General features: G+C 39.7%; 2 protein-coding genes across 3 annotated transcripts in view; one reads left to right on the top strand and one right to left on the bottom strand.

The window, feature by feature from the left end:
- Positions 1-7,148: 7,148 nt before the first annotated feature.
- On the bottom strand, positions 7,149-15,168 carry LOC145484230 (proton-coupled folate transporter-like). Of its 2 annotated transcripts, none has more exons than XM_081462870.1 (7): positions 15,078-15,168; positions 14,141-14,279; positions 12,575-12,795; positions 11,245-11,892; positions 10,657-10,740; positions 10,234-10,405; positions 7,149-9,550 (listed from the first exon to the last, which is right to left on the bottom strand). In XM_081462870.1, the coding sequence occupies exons 2-7, from the start codon at positions 14,245-14,247 to the stop codon at positions 9,475-9,477; spliced, it is 1,308 nt and encodes a 435-aa protein (XP_081318996.1). In that variant the 5' UTR covers positions 14,248-14,279; positions 15,078-15,168; the 3' UTR covers positions 7,149-9,474. The 2 variants fall into 2 exon arrangements, with proteins under 2 accessions (XP_081318996.1, XP_081318995.1); XM_081462869.1 differs by having other exon boundaries at positions 7,150-9,550; positions 14,003-14,279.
- A 51-nt stretch (positions 15,169-15,219) lies between these two features.
- The window catches only part of LOC145484199 (uncharacterized), a 37,217-nt gene continuing 33,709 nt past the window's right edge, over positions 15,220-18,727 (top strand). The window contains exons 1-3 of the mRNA XM_081462829.1: positions 15,220-15,564; positions 17,169-17,253; positions 17,701-17,790. Of these exons, the coding sequence (XP_081318955.1) occupies positions 15,353-15,564; positions 17,169-17,253; positions 17,701-17,790 (387 nt within the window). The 5' untranslated portion in view covers positions 15,220-15,352. The remainder of the gene's footprint in view (positions 15,565-17,168; positions 17,254-17,700; positions 17,791-18,727) is intronic.

The raw sequence follows: 18,727 nt of genomic DNA, 5'->3' as shown, positions 1-18,727 counted from the left end.
CAATTCAATTTTCTGTTTTAATTTTCAAACAAACACTTATTTAGAATGGTTAGCTTTGATGTTAGGCTAGGAACTTTGCATGTGTCTTAGTAATTTGCATCAAACCTCATGTAGTTGTCATGAATCATACCTGTTTTAAAATACCTCAAAATATACTGTACTTCAAATTAAGTTTCGACAATTCCATCCTAAAAATGCATAGCTTTACCAGCAATCAGTGCCATAATCACAAATGTATACAATAAGAAATAGATAACAATTTTGACAACAAACAATACCTGGGCAGGGATGTGGCTGGGTCTTGTGGCATTTACAACAGCTGGAAAGCAGTCACACATCCTCTTTAACTTTCAAAGCAGGAACAAACAGGTTGAAAAGCAGGCTTATTTTTTTCTGCATGTTGTAAGAAGACACTGACAAAATATTTTGATTGAAAAATATAGTTTTTCTTTTGAGTCCTGCAAAATTCTGGTTAGTATGACATTACAAGTTAGGAAGGTTAAATGACCTCCTTGGGATGTAATTATAGCTAAAGAGGTCTATCTCAAATTAAACCCACCATGTTAAGTGATTAAACTGATAAATAACAGACTTTGATTAAGAGCAAAGTATCCATCATACCAGTACGTGCAGATAGCAGACATAAACATTTTCTTTGCACAGAATTAGCTAGCATTTGTTTAGAGTGAGTAGTGTCACTCCTTAATTTTCCTTGTTTTCTACACTGAATTCCAAATAATGAGTGGATAGGCTTATTTTCTAGCTTTACTTACAATGTCAAAAAGATCATATCATCCATGTATGAAATCTGGATTGAAAATCTTTCATGTAAGATTTACTGGTTTGGAGATTATTTTTCTCTGTTTATCACTGCAGCTATCTAAAGCTGAAATCTGATGTTCCAGTTAATGGAAGACTGCAAAAGGTTGATTGACAATGTTAGTCATGGCTGAGAAAGCTACTTGGAAACTCCTGAATATGTACGACATTTGCTGACAATTTTGCATTTATGGGAACTAAAAACTTCACTTCTCTAGAGCAACAACATAATCTGAAATGGGACAAAAAACAAACAAACTACACTGGGCTTATTCACTCAATTGAAGTGTTTTTTCATTTCATTCTCAATACATTTATTTATAAAACCTTTGAAACTTTCAATGTCCTGTGATGGAAAAATATTACCAGAAAGTCCTACAATCCACTGCCAGCTGCTAGCATCAACCAACTACATGTACATACAACAATTGGGTCAAATTAAGCTGCCAAGTAGCTTGTACATCCACATGGTTCATACAGACCTCAGTCTTCAGATGCTTTTGCTTTGAGATTTTTTAAGCCTGGATAATTCAGCAAATGAATATTTCAGAACTCATAGTAATCACAATAAAATTGATCTGTGTTGGTGAGAAGTGGGGAGTGGCAAATTCAAAATACCCCAAACCTTGTTGAGGTGGGATGCCTGGATACTTCAAATAATAATCACTTAATATTACAATAAATTTGGTAAACTGTATCCCCAAAATCAAGAAAAATAAAAAATAAGTTCTTCTTGACTTCTCCATGTCCATGCTTCCTAAGTTATAATGTGGTGACAAAATATTGTTGAAATGTTGCCTATGGTCTAACTAGCATTTATGAACTTCTCAAGACAATTCAAGCTCTGGTGAGAAAATTACTCTAATTGATAAGGCCTTTTAAAACATCTTAGTTACAACAATCCCATCATTGTTTATACAGTGCACCAGACAAATAAATTGTGAAAGGTGGGAAAGGAATTTTCATGCTTCACTTACTGGCAACTCTCAAGTCAATTCATTGGTAGCTGTTAGAATCAATCAACTACATGTACATGTATCAAGGCTGGTTAAATTTGGTTGCTTGAATATCCGACTTGATCTGTGGCTTGCTGTTGAGATTTTGAATCAGAATTCTTCATGATTTAAAGGTGTCAACACAAGTGTGCACTGTCAACAATGACTTTCTGTCAATGTTGGGAGGGAGTAATGGAGTAGCGGAGGGTTGGGGAGGGGTGGAGAGTTGATGGCTTAATGATTAGTCAGTAGGACTCCAGATCAATGGGTCCAATATGGCGCCTAGGCTTGGGTCACTGTGTCATGTTCCAGGACAAGACACTTGACTCTCCCAGTACCTCTTCCTCCCAAGGAGTGGAAATGGTACTGACCGATAGTGAGGGCAACCTGACAAAAAACTGGGGTAACCTGTGATGGACTAGATCCCATCCAAGAAGGGCAGTGATACCCCTAGGCACTTCATGTTACAGAGACCAGAGTTCAGCACCAGCACTGATGAACCATGTGGCTTCTCCTTATCCCTAAGGAGTGGAACAGACTTCCCTGCTCTGTAGCCAGTGAAATAATCACTAAAATGTTCCTGTTCTGAGCCACAAAGACCAGAATAGGGATTCAATGTCCTGTGTAAAGCAAACCCTTTGCCATAGAAGTTTAACCCCCCAGACTGGATGTACCAACAAAACTTTCAAGTGAGGGAGGGGAAAGGACATTGGTTAACATACACTTCAAACAGACAGTTACACAACAGATGGCTGGAAATGCGGAGTGATGGACTGGGACTAGGGGAGTAGTGGATAATGGAATGAAGAAGGGAAATTGGAGATTAGTGCTCCTTGAGTGTGGTTCTACAGTCAGGTTGATTCAAGAACCCAGAATGGAGGAAAATCCCCCTGTACTGATGTGGTCAACACATGGCATTGTGGTAACCAAGGTCATGATCCAGATCTTGGAAAGAGTCATCTTTTTATTATGGAAAAAAGACACGCAGCCTTCGTAACAACAGTTATTCCTTTTGATATTTAGATGACATATCTGACAGGGATGAAACTCAGCTTTTGATTTTTTTGTTGAAAATTAGGGAAATAATACATTCCATGCTCAGTAAAAACAATGTTACATGTTCCACGCCATAATGGCAGTATGTACATGTAAGATGGAGAGCAAGTCATGGTGGGTGATCTTTCCTTCAAGACTGAGACATTTCCATCCTTCCCGCACTCAGCTCAAGATGTTCAAGTGTATCTCTTGCAGGAACTACAGTGTAAGGATTTTCTGGCTGTGATGAAGCAAAATCATCCATGCATTCAGGAGAAGTATCAGGTGATGAACTGACACATCTTGATGAAGAAGTGGCTAACACCATTTGCATGAGCTGTGGAGGATTCAGGTTGTCTGCTCAAAGGTGTTACGACCGGTCAGCAACAAAGATGCCGCACGTGCACCCCTGCCCACGCCTCCAACTTTGCCTCCAACCATGCGCTCCGCCGCACCATCACCACATCTGCATTGCCTCCACCTTTGCTGCCATAACACCTTTGTGCAAGACATGGTGAATCATCTCCAGTTCATGCGACTGATGTAAGCTACTTCCTCATCAAGGTGTGTCAGTTCATTACTTGAGACTTCTCCTAAATACATGGAAGATGATGCTTTGTCACAGCTAGGCAATCCTTGCACTGTAGTTCCTGCGAGAGGTACACTCAAACATCTTGAGCTAAATGCCAAAAGGAAGGAGAGGTCTCTGAAATGAGGAAAGGATCACCAACCATGACCTACCATCCACCCCATCTGCTGCTCTGTTATGGCTTAAAACATGTGACACCATCCCAACCAAGCATGCAATAAATCATTTCCCCAATTTTCAACAGCCAATCAGAAGCTGTGCATCATCCAAATAAGATGTGTCATCTGAATATCAAGCACAAATAACTGTCGTTTTAGTACCCATCTTTTTCCTATAACAAAAACGCCCATTCTGAGATTTGAATCCTAACCTTGGTGACCACAAAAACATGTGCTAACCATATCACTGCTGAGGAATTGTCCTTCACTATAGATTCTTGAATCAACTTGATGGTACAACCAAACTCAAGGGGTACCATTCCCTGATTCCCCTGCCCCATCCCACAATCCACTATTCCCCTGGTCTCAATCTGTCATTCCACATTTCCAGTCATCTGCTGCATAACTGCTTGCTAAAAGTGCTTGTTAACAAATGCCTTTTCCCTCCCTCACTTAAAAGTTCTGCGATATATTTAGTGAAGGGTGCTGGACTTAAATGGTGAAAGGTCTGTTTCATACAGGAAATCAAATCACCCTTCCAGTCGATATGGCTAAGAATGAGAACATTCCAGTGATGTTTTCACTGGCTACAGGGCACAAAAGTCAGTTCCATTCCTATGGAATCAGAGAAGCCAGACGGATCGTCAGCACAGGTGCTCCACTCCAGTTTCGGTGACAGGAAGTGACTAGGAGTGTTGCTACTCTCCTTGGATGGGATGATAGTCCATTGCAGGTGACCCCCAGCAATTGTCAGGTTGCCCTCACAATGGCCAGTACCATTTACACTCTTGAGAGGAGAGAGGCATTGAGAGGGTAAGGTGTCTTGCCTGAGAACATGACACAGGGCCCTAGTTTGGGCTCCATTGTGGACCTATTGATTAGGAGTCCAACTGACAAACCATTAAGCCATCAAATCCCAACCCCCACCCAACCCGCTACCCCCATTACGCTCTCCCAACATTGACAAAAAAAGTCATTGTAAACAGTGCACACTTGTGGTGAAACCTTAAGATCATTTGTGAAGAATTCTGATTCAACATCTCAACAGCAGGATATTTAAGGTGGCTCAAAACAGTTTCCAGCACTTAGATTTTGATGGGTTGTTATAACCACTCCTTAACACTTGATGCTACAATCATGGTATCAAAAAACTGCCCAACCATTGGTGAAGATGTTGTTATCATTTTTGTGACACAATAGGTTACTATAGTAATAGTCTGACCTGCTACATGTAAAAACACCCTTAATTACAGATTTAGGAGCTTATAATTCACAAACGGCAAGGTAAGATTTTTTTGTGTTCCTAATTTTTAATAAGCATGATAAGATGCAACTCTTGGCAAAGTTTAAAAAAATTCTGTACATAGGGTTCAGAGCCATTTTAAATTTTCAAAATTTTAACTTTGAGGTATGATGGATACTTGACTTGAAACTAAAGTTCGCCTTTCATTCAGGTTTGTTCAACCATGTTTAGGTAGTGTCTGAGAACAAATTTTTACGACTGACGTCTTTTTTTATGTAGAAGTATTAAAATGTCATTGACCAGCAATAACAGACCAGTTCTGTACAGTCATGTAGTTCATTACTATAATATTTTGGAAAGTCAGGAAACGGTCTTTCAACATACAGTCCCACCTTTTCCATCAGCTCGTTATTTCAAAGCAGTTGCTTTGTGAACTTATCATCAGAAATATTGACAGTGCTGAAATAACAAACAGACAAACCTTCATGTTAAAAGTTAGCACACTTGTACCCAAAGGAACAATTAGTACACAACTTTGCATGAAACCAACTGGTCAACAGTTGACCACGGGGACATCATTTCCAAAAGGAATGAAGCACTCTATTTCACACAAGTAACGGGTTTCCACTTACATAATTAAAACATTTATGAGCTTACCTTATTGAAATACACCACACGTTGCATTCATTTGCTTTTCATTGCTTTCCTCAAAACGAGCGTTACAAAGCGTTCATGTCAAGTCAAACAAACCTTGCAGACGTAGACGACAGCAGCTACAGAGTGCGACCTGGTTAAACAGATATATCGAAGCTACCTTCAGTTCACCGTAAACTAAACATTAGCAACAAATTTGGTCAAAAGTGCGATAAATGAGCTGACCTTACTTGGTTTTTAAAATCTCCCGCGCCTTCAGCAACATCCTTCATCTTTTTCTGCTACCCAGAGTGCCCCGCGTGAATGCGTGCTCAGTCTCATTTGTCAGCGGTTTGCCTCAAGGAAAATGGGCACACTTTGCATTGTCAATTAAACAAATTGATGTCAGTTTTTCGTGCGTCTGTCCTGTTTATATTGACCGTGAATATTTGTAGTTCGTCTGGTTATGTGTCTCTAGTATAAAGACGGGCACAAGATGTATTATGCGTCTAGTCGAACTATCTTTCGTGGTGCGTCGTTCAAGACGTATTTCGAAGGCTAGTTCGTCTAATCGTATAATTCGTCTCGTGCCCGTCTTTATACTAGAGACGCATAACCAGACGACCTACAAATGTTTACCCAAGTTCGTCCAGACGGATAATGCGTCTTTAGTATAAAAACGGCGAGAGCGCATTGTCCTTCTGGACGGATAATGCGTCCTCTAGTACAAAAACGGCCAATGTTTGTATGTGAAGTCCGAGCAATAATTGTTAGTTTCTTCCCGAAATTACCTGGCAGCCAGGTTGAATCTTGCTGTAATGCAAATGAAAAGACTTACTCGTGAAAAGGCGACTGTTAGCTTTTTCAACCTTGAAAACGCTCAAGAAAGATGCGTATGTGTAATCAAATTAGACCTGCACTTGGGCTGGCGTATAAAGTACAGCCAACTATATTCCTTTGCTTTTAAGCCCTCGTGAACGATCACTCAACAATTCAATGACAGCTAATGTTCGTTGATAGACCTCTAATTAAAGTTAATTTACGACTGCATTACTACCCTGAAACTGTAGTTTCGAAGAACGTTTAATGTCTAAAGTTCTTGGTAAGCGACCAGAGTGGCTTACGAGAGTGACCAGCTCTAGTTCAGTAATAATAGCACTTTTTTGAATTCCGAGGTGGTCACCTACGAGAACTTTTATTCGACGGTACGTTCTAACCATCGAAGTAAATCCGACATGTCCATTTCCCTAATCCTTCGGAAATAAGCCCTTGAATCACAGTACAGCAAGAATTCGCTACTCAACTATCCGCGAGCAGGTTCAAAAGATTGCGCGTAGACCACGGAAACTTAGTTATTAAGTCTTTTCAAGTCTCATGTTAAGGTTTCTTTCCTCATTTTCCGCATTTGTCACTCTCCGTACTTTCCACCCCTCATTTTCCACACACCTCATTTTCCATACTCCTCATTTTCCACACTCCACACTCCGCATTCCTCATTTTCCACGAGCGCGCGTTGGATATGGGATGGTAGATCGATAGCCAATGAGGCGTATCGCGCCAAGTTAGCTATAATCATCTCATTTCCAATAAGCGCGAAGGAATAATTGTTTATTAAAAACACCCACGAAAAATATAGAAAACGGAACTAAAATATAAATGAAAACGCCCCAAAAAATCACGCGCTCGCTTAATTACCATATTTGTAGAGCAAGGTATAATGGCTCATGACCCATGATGGCTAAGCCACTGAAACCTCTCGAATTCATCATTCAATGATCCAGTTTTTAATAAATTTTTGGATCTGAGGCAAGTCCGACTAATAATTTTGTACTTTCTTTCCGAAGTTGCCCGGCATCCAGGTTGAACTTTGATGTAATGCAAATGAAAGAGTTAACTGTGAAAAGGTGACTGTCTGCTTTTCCAACCTGAAAAACCCCAGGCCTTGGGACTAAAGCTATAGGTGTGTACCCGTGTCAAGTCATATAATACTTGCACTTTGTCTGGCGCGGAAAGTACATCCAACTGGTTTATTCCTTTGCTTCTAAGCTCTCGTGAGCGATCACCTAACAATTCAGTGGCAGATAATGTTCGTTGATAGACCTCTAGTTACAAGTAAAGATGATTTACGACTGCAGCGTTGCCCTAAAACTGAAGGTGAACGTTTAATGCCAAAAGTTTCCTGGTAAGGGACCAGTGGCTTACGAGAGTGACCAGCCAGCTGTAGTTAGGAGCACTTTTGAATTCTGAGGTGGTCGCCTGGGAGAGCTTCAATTTGACCGTACGTTCTAACAACCGAAGTAAATCCGACATGTTCATTTTCCCAATCCCTCGGACATAAGCCCTTGAATCACAGTACAGCAAGGATTCACTCTGTGAGCGTGAAGAAAGGGTCTCAGGGTCGGAATTGAGGTAGTCTGCGAACAGGCTCCCGGCGAGGACGAAACAAATTTCGGCGAGCGCGAAACAGAAGAATTCGGAGAGCAAAGCGATCAGGGCGGGGACAGAGCTTCGTTCGGGCTCATCGGGAGCCTGTTCGCAGGCTAGAATTGAGGGGGCAGGAATTGGCACGGCACGAAAAATTAGATTTAGTGTATATCTTCGTCAAAGTCGAGGTCAAACATGATCATAGCTTTGATCCAAATTTTGACGCGCGTCAATTGTTTGCCAAATATGTCATGGCTTTGCCTATACATTTGATACTTGACAAAGGAGAGGGCAAATGTGATCTTAACTTTTGACTCCACCTTTGACGTTCGTTTGGGAAGGATGCAAAGCTTTCAATTTTAATTTAAAGAAGAGTTTATGTTAGTACGTTCTTGTTACGGGTTCGTCGTCTTTACACGGCGCAACCCGAACTGATGAAACACGAATTGGCATTTCACAACGCTTCGCAATGTAAGCGATACCTTCCCTTGTTGTAGAGTGCCTTAAAGCAAGTTACCGTACGTAACGTTTACCTGACTATTGATTGGGAATAAAAACCTTGGTCTGACTATTTTTGGAGGGGGTGGGGAGGCTTGGGGTGGAAGTGGGCTCGCCACTTTTGGAGGGCTCGGTTCTTTCGAGGGGTCGCTTCTTTCGGGATCTATTAGCGGCCACATTTTTTTGATGTTACTTAATTTCGGCGGGTCTTTTCTTTCGGAAGTTTACGGTAACTTACCAGCTGATAGTACATGTTACTGCCGTAAAAAAATGACAAGAAACCTCTGGTTAAACATTGTGATTTTTTTTATTTGTTGGGTGGTAATTTCGAAAAGGCCCTATGGCAGTACAATAATGTGCAGATAACAGTGTCCATGACGATGACCCTAAATTACGATTCTTTTGGTTGATCTTTGCTGTCATCCTTTGACATTTGCATTTAGAAATCACTCACCAAGCAAGTAAGCTAAATAGCATAACAAAGAACGCAGTCTCACAAAACAGCTGGAAATGGCGCCTAAAGTACAGTACCACAAAAAAATCAAGAAAAATTTATAGTTAGTGTGGGAACTGGTTTATTGTGGAAACCGAAATCTCCCTCGAGTAGATAAACTGTTTGATCTGCACCAAGATCTTTGCATGCCAGTTTCATAGAAGTACATAGATTTCTGGATTTTGGAAATAAAGCAGTGCAAGTTTTCAAATTACAAATATGTAACGAAAGGGAACAAACTTATTGACCATTTGTTTCACACTTGCTGTGCTTGACACCGTAACTAACACAATGTGTCACCATAGTTAGTCCCCTCTACTAACTATGGTGTCACGTACTTTGCGAATGGATTTGAGAATTTCAAAATGTAACATTATTAAAATGAATTCATTTACTTTTCAAATTTTGGTTTGTCTAAGGATAATGTTTACGCATGTATGTACTTCACGAGCCTTAAATTAAAATAATTTTTCTTCTCATGCCTAGAATGAATTTTGAGACCGACAAATTGCAATATGTACAATTGGTATAAACTGCTCCGAAGTGCGAGTGCATATATACAAGGACATCATTCGCTAATGTCATCTTTATGAAACTGGGTCTTCGTTGTCAATAAGAGTTGGACATTCCTTAGGTTTTGAAGGTTTAAACCTCTGAATAATCCTGAAACAAGAGGAAAAAGATAAATTAGCTTAATAGTAAACTTGAGCAGTTATCAACCTTTCAAAATTTACAGAAAACCTCTGGTATGAATAACGTAATTGCTAAGTCACAAACTTCACCAAAACAAACAAACAAACAAACAAACAAACAAACAAACAAACAAACAAAAAAAAAAACAGAAAACAACCTTGAGTTCTTTATTTCTGACCACTAAATTGGTTCTCTGTATCTTATTTAATGGAGTACATGTAGAGTAGGTGCCAAATGTGTTGCTGTTTGTGCCTGTAAAACTCACTGAATAGACCGAGTTTTCAAGCACAAGGACTCAATAACAAAGAACAGATACATCGTCATTGTTCATGGATAATCAGGCTCATAATATTTCAAATTGGCCCTGCACATTGCAAGTAGTACATGCAGTACATGTACTGTACTGCCGATACTGGGTGTAGATTCAGAAGAGAAGCAAAGTAGCAATGTTATTGACAAATGCATGCATTGCTACAGTGCACTGCACAATGACTGCTTTACGATGTGTAGTTGGCTGGTATTCCATCCATGAAGAGTACCAATACTCCAAGTCCTGAATCACTCTTAGAAACATCTCAAACAGATGAGAAGCCTTGTGGCTCTTCTACTCCTTAGAACTGGGGCAGACCCAGCCTTCTCTAATATTTACTCACCCAATAAGAACCATAGGAATTAGCAAAATCCCAGCATTGATGAAAAAGGTTATACCAGCAGCAAATTTTCCCTTGAGTTCATTTATAGTCCAAGTGTACAGTGGATTGAAAATCAATTGACTGCAAAAGTTGCACAAACTTTCAGCAGATGCTAGGATGGCAAAAAGAGCACCTAAAAGAACAACAAAAGTACAAGTGAAACAGTGCCAGAAAAATATTGTACATACAAATAATAAAATAATGTAACGAAGAAAAGAATTATTACTAACTGTTCATGCCAATTTAGAATGCAAAACACCAACGCTTGGTGTCATAGAGGTTGGCGTTTTGCTGCCACAATGGAGGGACTGCCCTCTGGCACTTGTAACTTACAGTGTATTTGAAAAAAAGTATTGAAAAGGGCAAACTGACAAGTGGTAATACCTTGTTCTTCTTTGTCGACCAATATGGACATTTCTGCTCTGATGCAGGGCTGTGGCACACCACTGAAGAAACCAAGAGCTGTCGCTACAAAATGAGAAAGAGTTTGCTTGGTTAAAGAATATCTCACTCCTGTTTAGATGCTCAAAACAAGCAGTGAAAACAATGTACAAAGTATTCAGCAGTTCAGACATAATACATGCATAATTCTGTCCATTTGATAAATTGATATCTGTCATTTATTTGTTGGCCAGTACTATCCATACTTTGAACAACCTGCCCCCCCCCCCCCCCCTCCCTCCAAAGTAACTTTAAGTGTCGGTGAGAGAGAGATTACGTTTGCATTAACCTTCATTTGGTCATCCGTCATTACCACTGAAAGTGAACAAAGCAGTCTCTGAAAAGCAGCTTGCGTTAAGCAGCTAAGCCATGTAGATCGTAGTCACTGGGATTATGCTGTTTTAAATACTGGATAAGTTAAACAAACCTCTCTTTCCAGCCCTTAAAATGATATTCTAGCCAGATTTTGAGAGACACAACTGCATTGTACACATACTTTGTCTATTTACTAGGAACTTTAAGTTGACTTACCCAAGAACATTTCCAGTGTGGTCCTGGAAAATCCAATCATTACCAGGTTTGCTATGAGGAAGAACACTCCCATTTGAATAGCACCAAAATTAGAGATTCCAGAGCATGAACAAAGTTTTATTCCTACCACAGCACCAACAGCTTTGGAAAACAGTGATGCCCCAAGAAAGTAACCAATAACAGATGATTCCCAGCAAAGTGGAGCTCTTTTACCAAATAGAACCAATAATGTTTGTACAACAAATCCTGCTAAGTAAACAAGAACTGAACAAATCAGGAGAGCTAGAAGGACCCAGTGTCCAAGTCGCTTCTTCGTGTAAACAGTCCAAATAGATTTGACAGCATCACAGGATAGGCCTGTTGTGTTCTGTTTGAGCTCTTGTGGTAACGATTCAGGGAGAAAGATGACCACGTAGACAAGATTCAGGAGATGTAATGTCAATATTACCAAATAGACTGATTCATAGCCATAGTTCTTGATCCACACACCACTGCCAAAATATACACCTGTCCCACAAACAAAGGCTATAGCTTCTAGAATGCCAAGCCTCAATGCTCTAGAGTCTGGTTTAGTTGTGTCTGCAACATAAGCAAGTATTGCTAGAATCACGGTTGGGTAATAACCGCTGAGACCAGCCATCCCACTGGCTGCAAGGAAAAAAAAAATACAGTTGATTAATAAACATTGTTTAATCAGCATGCATGTGTGGAGATGCAGTGACATCATGGTTAGTACACTTGACACTGGAATGAGCAGTCTGGATTTGAACCCTTGTGCTGCGTTCTTGAGGAAGAAACTTTTCTCTCACAGTGCCTCTCTCCACCCAGCTGTATAAATGCCTACTAGCGAACTTAATAATGCTGGGATCAATCCCCCCAGGGGGAGGGTTACTCCCAGAAAAATTCCCAACACCCTTACCCTATTTATGACCAAAATCTGTGATTTCCCCTGGCATATTTATGACCTGAAAAGTAGTTTCTTCCACAAAACTTAGTTCAAGATTAGAGTGCATAAAAACCATACCCTATTTATGACCAAAATGGACAAAATCAATACCCTATTTATGACCAAAACAGCTTAAAAACCTACCCTTTGGGGCTGCAAATACCTGTAGAGCGCATGCAAGTAAAAGGATTACCTCCCCCCCCCCCTTTGGGGGTTCAACCTTTTGATGCCCTAACATCCCATAGAGAGGGAAGTCAATATTTTTCTAATCACTTCATGTTACAGACACTGGATATGACAACTGTATGTTATAGCTAGCATGATTTGGCTAAAATAACATTGTTATTAAACCCTATTTCAAAGAAAACAGGATTCCACGCATACCAATCATAAAGACATAAAGTGGAAGCTTCCAGTGAATTGCTGCCAGGATTATTAGAGCATCCAAAGAACTTCCAATAGAAGCCACCACCATGGGCCCTTTACGTCCTCTCTTGTCTGACCACGAACCAAGGAAACATGATGTGAAGATGGCAGGAAGTGTCAGAGCCATATTCACAAATAAGATGTTCTCAGAGGCTTTCTGGTGCACCTTTTGATCTGTGCTGCAGTCAAGACAGAAAAGTAACATTAATTAACATCTTTATTTTTCAGGGGGGACTCCCTTATGAAAAGGTCGAGGATGCTCATAGGAAAATTCCATTCCAGCCTAGAATTGGAATGTACTTCATCCACATGTACATTACTTACATGTACATCACAGGGTTCATACCCTTTTTCAGAAAAAAAATTTCAGGCCCTTTCCAGGACTCAGATTGATTTTTCCAGGACTCTAAAATTCACATTAACCCTTCCACTCCCAAGATCTCAATGTTAATTCTCCTTACTGTCTGCCATACATTTTATGGTTTTTAATTGAGTTTAACAGATTTCCAGAACTTTCCAGGACCAATAGCCCTTTTCCAGGACTTTCCAGTCCTGGAAAATGCCACAGTAAAATTCCAGAACTTTCCAGGTTTTCTAGGACCCGTATGAACCCTGACTTTAGGGGTGCATTCCTTTGTGGTGATCTGGATTCGGAACAGTGATCCAAGATCACTCAGATCATGGTACATCAAAGAAACCGATGAATTCACTCTGGTCACAGATTCATCAGCTTCTTTTATGTACCATGATCTGAGTGATCTTGGATCACTGATCCAAATCCAGATCACCACAAAGGAACGCACCCTACATATCACAGGACTTTCAGAGTTTCAAAGTGGACAGACTCAGATATTGTTGTGGTGGACCACTGACTTTTGTCTACGTTCCATCTTTTGGTTATGAAACAGATGATAAGCTCAGCAGAGTAAGCTGTCTGACATCACAAAGTAATTCGTGATTTTTTCAGCCCTTGGACTCAATCTGTTGTTTGAAATGGAGAACTTACAAGTTCACTTTTGATTTTGTCAATTTTGTCAATTTTGTAATAAAAGCTTACAATAGAGATCTCATCACAGTTTTGGACTAGGTGGGACTAGATGAATGGGACTAGATGCTTTCTAGCTAGACTGTGTGCAGCCACCTCCTCCTGTACACAGGCTATTTCTAGCTATTTCTAGCTTGCACGACTACCTATCCCTCATATTTGGTTAAAGCAATCCTTCGTCCAGTCTCTTAACTTTACTATTCATGAATTGTTAAGAATTAACTTTTTAATAAGAAAACTATTTGCCATCACATTCCCATACAAACACTGTCCTTTCTCATGCATGTTGTCTACCCATAAAGGTGCCTCCAAACTGTGGAAAGGTCCAATTTAATACCTACTTGTACTCAGAGCTGTTCTTGTATTTGGGATTACAGACAGTGTCATTCTCCGTACCAGTTACTTTGAGTTCTTCCTTAGCCTTATCATACAGGTACTGTTGAATGACTGGGATTTCTAATATAACACCAGTAACATACAAGAAGATCACAATTTCTACAGTGAGGAGTCTTTGTGGATTGTTCCTCCATGATATGGATTGTCGACAATTTGACGTGAGCCTTGTTCTGCTTGAGGAATCTTCCATTGTGTTGCTATTTTACTGATACTGTTCTTCGTCTGAAAGGAAAAATGAGATGCATACATGTCAAGCATACTTAATTTAATATGTTGGTTGGACTGTGGCAACTAATAAAGCTGATGTGAACCTATCTGATATAACCTATATCTAATACCTAGCTACTAAATAATAATAATAATAATAATAATAATAATAATAATAATAATAATTACTACTACTAATACATCAATAATAGATTAATATCTTTGGGATAGTGTAGTGTTCTAAGCAGTGGCTGATCTAGAGAAGGAGCCCCTCTCTCCACTGGAGCAAGACTTTGCTCCCCCACCCCCTCCTACACTGGAAACACCTCTCGAACTGCCACTGCTACATGATACGCAGAGTAGCAGCAATGTGCACTCTCCATTTTAGTTCTGCAGTTGGCTCTAGAGGTATATTAACTAGTTATCATTCCCTCACCTTCTCAAAGACAGAATGAAAGAATTCCCAGAAGAATTGATCATGCATGAGATTATTTCATTTTCCAACTGCAGCGAGCTGGCATATATACAACATTTTCCTGATTTAGTTTCCTGGCTTACATTTCATTTCAACTTACATAATTTTACATGTACCGGGCGCTCGAGGTTTGGCAAAGAAAATAATAATAAAAAAAAAAATCAAAGAGGAGCCACCAAAATTAAGCCTTCGACTAGTTAATTATCGAACTTGAAAGATCGACGTACGTTGGAAATAGTGAAACTTCAGTTTCACATTGTGCACAGCGAAAATTCTTGCCACGATTCATTCAGTTTAGTCACCGTAAGTGCGACAAAGCTGTCTAAGTTCTCACCTACCGTGGAATCAATACATCAAGTTAGAAGTTCACAGGAGAAAAAGACCCTTCCACACATCTTCCACCACTGCGCCACTCTGTCCCTGGAATTCTGCGACCGATGACAGTGCGACTAAACAGTGCTACTTACATGACGTACTAGTTTCCAGTCACGTGCCGAGCCAAATAACCCGGAAAACATAGGGGAAATCTTTATACTTTTAGAATGGACTTTTTTTGGTTTTTCTTTAGCGTCACGCCAAATCTCGTATTCCCCGAAACACAACAGAACCCAGCATGAATGATCAGTCCTTGGTTACCCACCCTTTTGACAGGGAGGAAGAAGATTCCCTGCAGCAGCTGTTCACATCATTCTGTAATCATCTGACGCTCGGACAGTGGGAACTAACTCGTCTATGTTTGCGGGGTTTATTCGATCAGCGTAACGCACTCAATAAGCCTTTGAAGGAGATTCTGAGAGCGATCATCGATCAACCACATCACGCAAGGTGACTATAGTGGTCTTAAAATTTTGTGAATACTGTTGATAATATTTAAGCTTATTGAATGGCCTGGCGTGGAATTCCATGTAGACCTGACCTGGTCAATCAAGCTGCTAAATAATTTCGTTTAGTTTCGAAGATTACTTTCCCACCATTGGTTAAGATATCTGCAGATAATCGATCTTATCTCCTTTGATTATTTATATATAATCATAATGATAATGTTTGTTCCATCTCAATCTTACATTGTTCCACCCCCCTTCACTTTCCCCCTCCCCTCTAAGTGGTTTTGCACCTGTACAGAAAACATTTGAGAAACTAAGTATGTGTCGGAGCATGTCGTCCCAGAATTACTGGTAGGATGAATTAAATGGTAGGATGAGGTGAAAGCAATCAGAACTATCTGATTCCTGTTGTCTAGAAAGCTTTTCATTTTTCAAAGCTGTACATTTTGATGGAAAATTATTTGTGGGAAGAATTAAAGCTATGAAGGTGTCAAAAATGACCCAAGCCTCCTGTGCAGTCTAGTTGGGTTGCATGAATTGATCAAGTCAGAGTTAATGTTTAGAATGTTTTTTTTCTTTCAACACATTCATCAAGCAAACACTCTGTGATTAAATAATCTGACTATAATTGAGCATTACTGCTTGAAATCCAAAGACTCCAATGAAGAAGCTAACTTGTCTTTTAAGGACTTTATCAAGGCTTCTATTGATAACAAGTGCATTTGCTTCTGAGAGGACCACCCTGATGTAAATTAAATAAAGTTGTCTGTCTGTCTAACTGTCTGTCTGTCAGTCTGTTTCCATATCATTTGTATGTAAAGATCAACTTGTGGCTAGCAACTCCACATGTATGTGCGGTGGACAGAACTGTTCCAAGTCTCATCCCATGAGTGTGATATTTCATTGACAAATGATGACCGTATGGTAATCACCTTTTAGCCAATCACAATTTTTTGATATGGAATTCTGTTGCTCAAATGAAGTCCACAGACTGTCTATTGAATTATTTCAGAAAATAATTTTATCCCTTCACTGAAGTTTTCTTTTGGTTTGAACCCCGTGAAAGGGGTGAACTCTCAGCAAAATCAGGTGGGGGTGTGCGGCCTATTTCCCGAAACCCTTATCCTGTTTAAGACCAAAATCTGTGACCTTTCTTACCCTATTTTGATACCCTATAAAGGAATTAACCCTTAAATTAATACCCTGTTTCAGACCTGTCTTATATTAGATAGCTCAAACTGATGTTAAAGGCACTTTTAAGGGCTTTTGTTGATGGTCTTATTGATAGTGATGAAAAAGTAGCTTCTTCTGAAAAACATACCAAATCCAAGATTAGAGTAACTTAGAGTGCAAAAACCACAACCCATTTAAGACCAAAATGGTCAAAATCGTTACCCTTTCTATTTAAAAACCATACCCTTTGGGGCTGCCCCTAACCTCTGTGGAAATTCCAGTTGAGTTTCATACTTTCTTTTAAGTTATTGTTGGCTTTCGGGGTCCCCCACTCCCATGAAATTTTCCAATGACCTTCCATGGGGTGGGTATAGGTGTGTTTGCACTCAGTGCATTCAATTCAGTCCTGACATGTTTCGTACATTTTTTCAGTTATGGGTCACAGTCCATTCCTTCTCCATTCCATTTATCATGGCTGTGTTTGGTGGAGTATTTGGATCTTTTCACTAATGAAGAGGTAAGTTCTTAGTATTTTGTTATTGCTAATTTATTGTTGATAACATTTTTAATTGTAACTACTGGTGATAGCAGTCTATTAATGCTGCAGTTATCAATGCTGTAACACAAAAGGATCAAAAACAATTATGATTGTATGTCCACACCAAAGCATGATAATTGTTTGTTGCAGTATCATGATCACTTGTGGTATGTAAAGTTCTAGTGCCATTGAATTAAAAATCAAATGAATGGAATTGCTTATTCACTGCGGTACACAAAAGGCCATATTTGTATTCTCAGAGCTGGACTGGAAATAGCTTGCAATGGAGGATTAGCCTTAGTTGCAAGTATGGCCTATTCACCATTGATAGAGACATCCGGCAAGTGTGATCAATTTGTACCTCCTTTTACATTTTAAGTAAATTTTTAAATTGTGTAATATTAGTTACCTTTTATCACCTGACAGGATCAGATTCCAGAGTCAATTGTGAAGAAGGTAGAATTTCGTCTTCTTCTCTACCTTGCATGTCAAGAAGCTCCTCAGAATGTAATTCAGGTAATTAGCATACAAAGTTTATCGACTGGCGACAAGATTAAACATTAAATATTCATTTATTTGGGCTTATGTTTTTTATATCAATTTTATGGCAAATGTTGAAAGTTTGGTACAAACAGAAAGATATTGTTTAATCAATTAATGATGCGAGCTACTTGGCAATTTGAAAAATTTCCAAGATCTCATAACACAAGTTAAACCTATAGCCATCAACATGCTTGTCACAGTTGCCTCCACTGAGCTTTATCACATACACTCTTAGCAGTTAGGCAGTATATGTATGAGTCTAGCTTAGTTCATATCAGGAGCCATAATCGGGGACGGAGACCGTAAGCCTTGGGATCCGCACGCACCTATGATATGGGACAATTTTTCTATTTTTAGAACAAATTGCGCCATCCTGATGTCATATATCCACGCGGATCCACGCACATGTCGGGGGCTCTCGCGTGGATGCTGTCACGTTGCGTGATCAAATGGTGAGAGTTGCGAGATTCTCTTGCGTATCTTTCACCGCGATGGCAGGGAATAAGGCAGGGAATACGAACCAGGGCGCTTATATGTAGTTTTACGCTCTGAGCTAACGGAAAAGGTGGGTTTTTCAGGGTCGAAAACAAGACTTAAATCTCACGCTGGGAATGAATAATAAGATCTGCTTGTGCTTGTTGTAAGCTCACGCGTATGACTTTGCGTTTGTTCATACTCTGGTATCGAGTTAATTTGTGAGTTTCTCAGACAATGGTTAATCATAACCAAAACCTGTTTTGATGGTTTCTTATTGTTTCTGCTTCTTTGGTGAGTTTGCAAAAGTTTTTGAAACGAAAGTCTGACACGTACAATTAGCTCATTTGCATAGTGCAGCTCGTACACTTTCAAGTCCGAGTCGGTGTTTTCAATTGTCAACAAATCTTGACAAAGATTTCTTTCGTTATCTTTT

This window comes from Orbicella franksi, chromosome 4 (genome assembly GCF_964199315.1).
Source record: "Orbicella franksi chromosome 4, jaOrbFran1.1, whole genome shotgun sequence".
Classification (NCBI taxonomy): Eukaryota; Metazoa; Cnidaria; class Anthozoa; order Scleractinia; family Merulinidae; genus Orbicella; species Orbicella franksi.
The sequence above is the reverse complement of the archived record's forward strand: the minus strand, read 5'-3'. Positions and strand labels throughout refer to the sequence as shown.

Excerpts from the sequence above, each read along its gene's own strand:
- LOC145484230 (XM_081462869.1), bottom strand. The coding sequence starts at position 14,247 with ATGGAAGATTCCTCAAGCAGAACAAGGCTCACGTCAAATTGTCGACAA. Across the intron at positions 11,893-12,574 it reads ACTTTATGTCTTTATGATTG|CCAGTGGGATGGCTGGTCTC; the intron begins GTATGCGTGGAA and ends TTTTCCTTGCAG. Across the intron at positions 9,551-10,233 it reads ATTCCTATGGTTCTTATTGG|GATTATTCAGAGGTTTAAAC; the intron begins GTGAGTAAATAT and ends CTCTTGTTTCAG.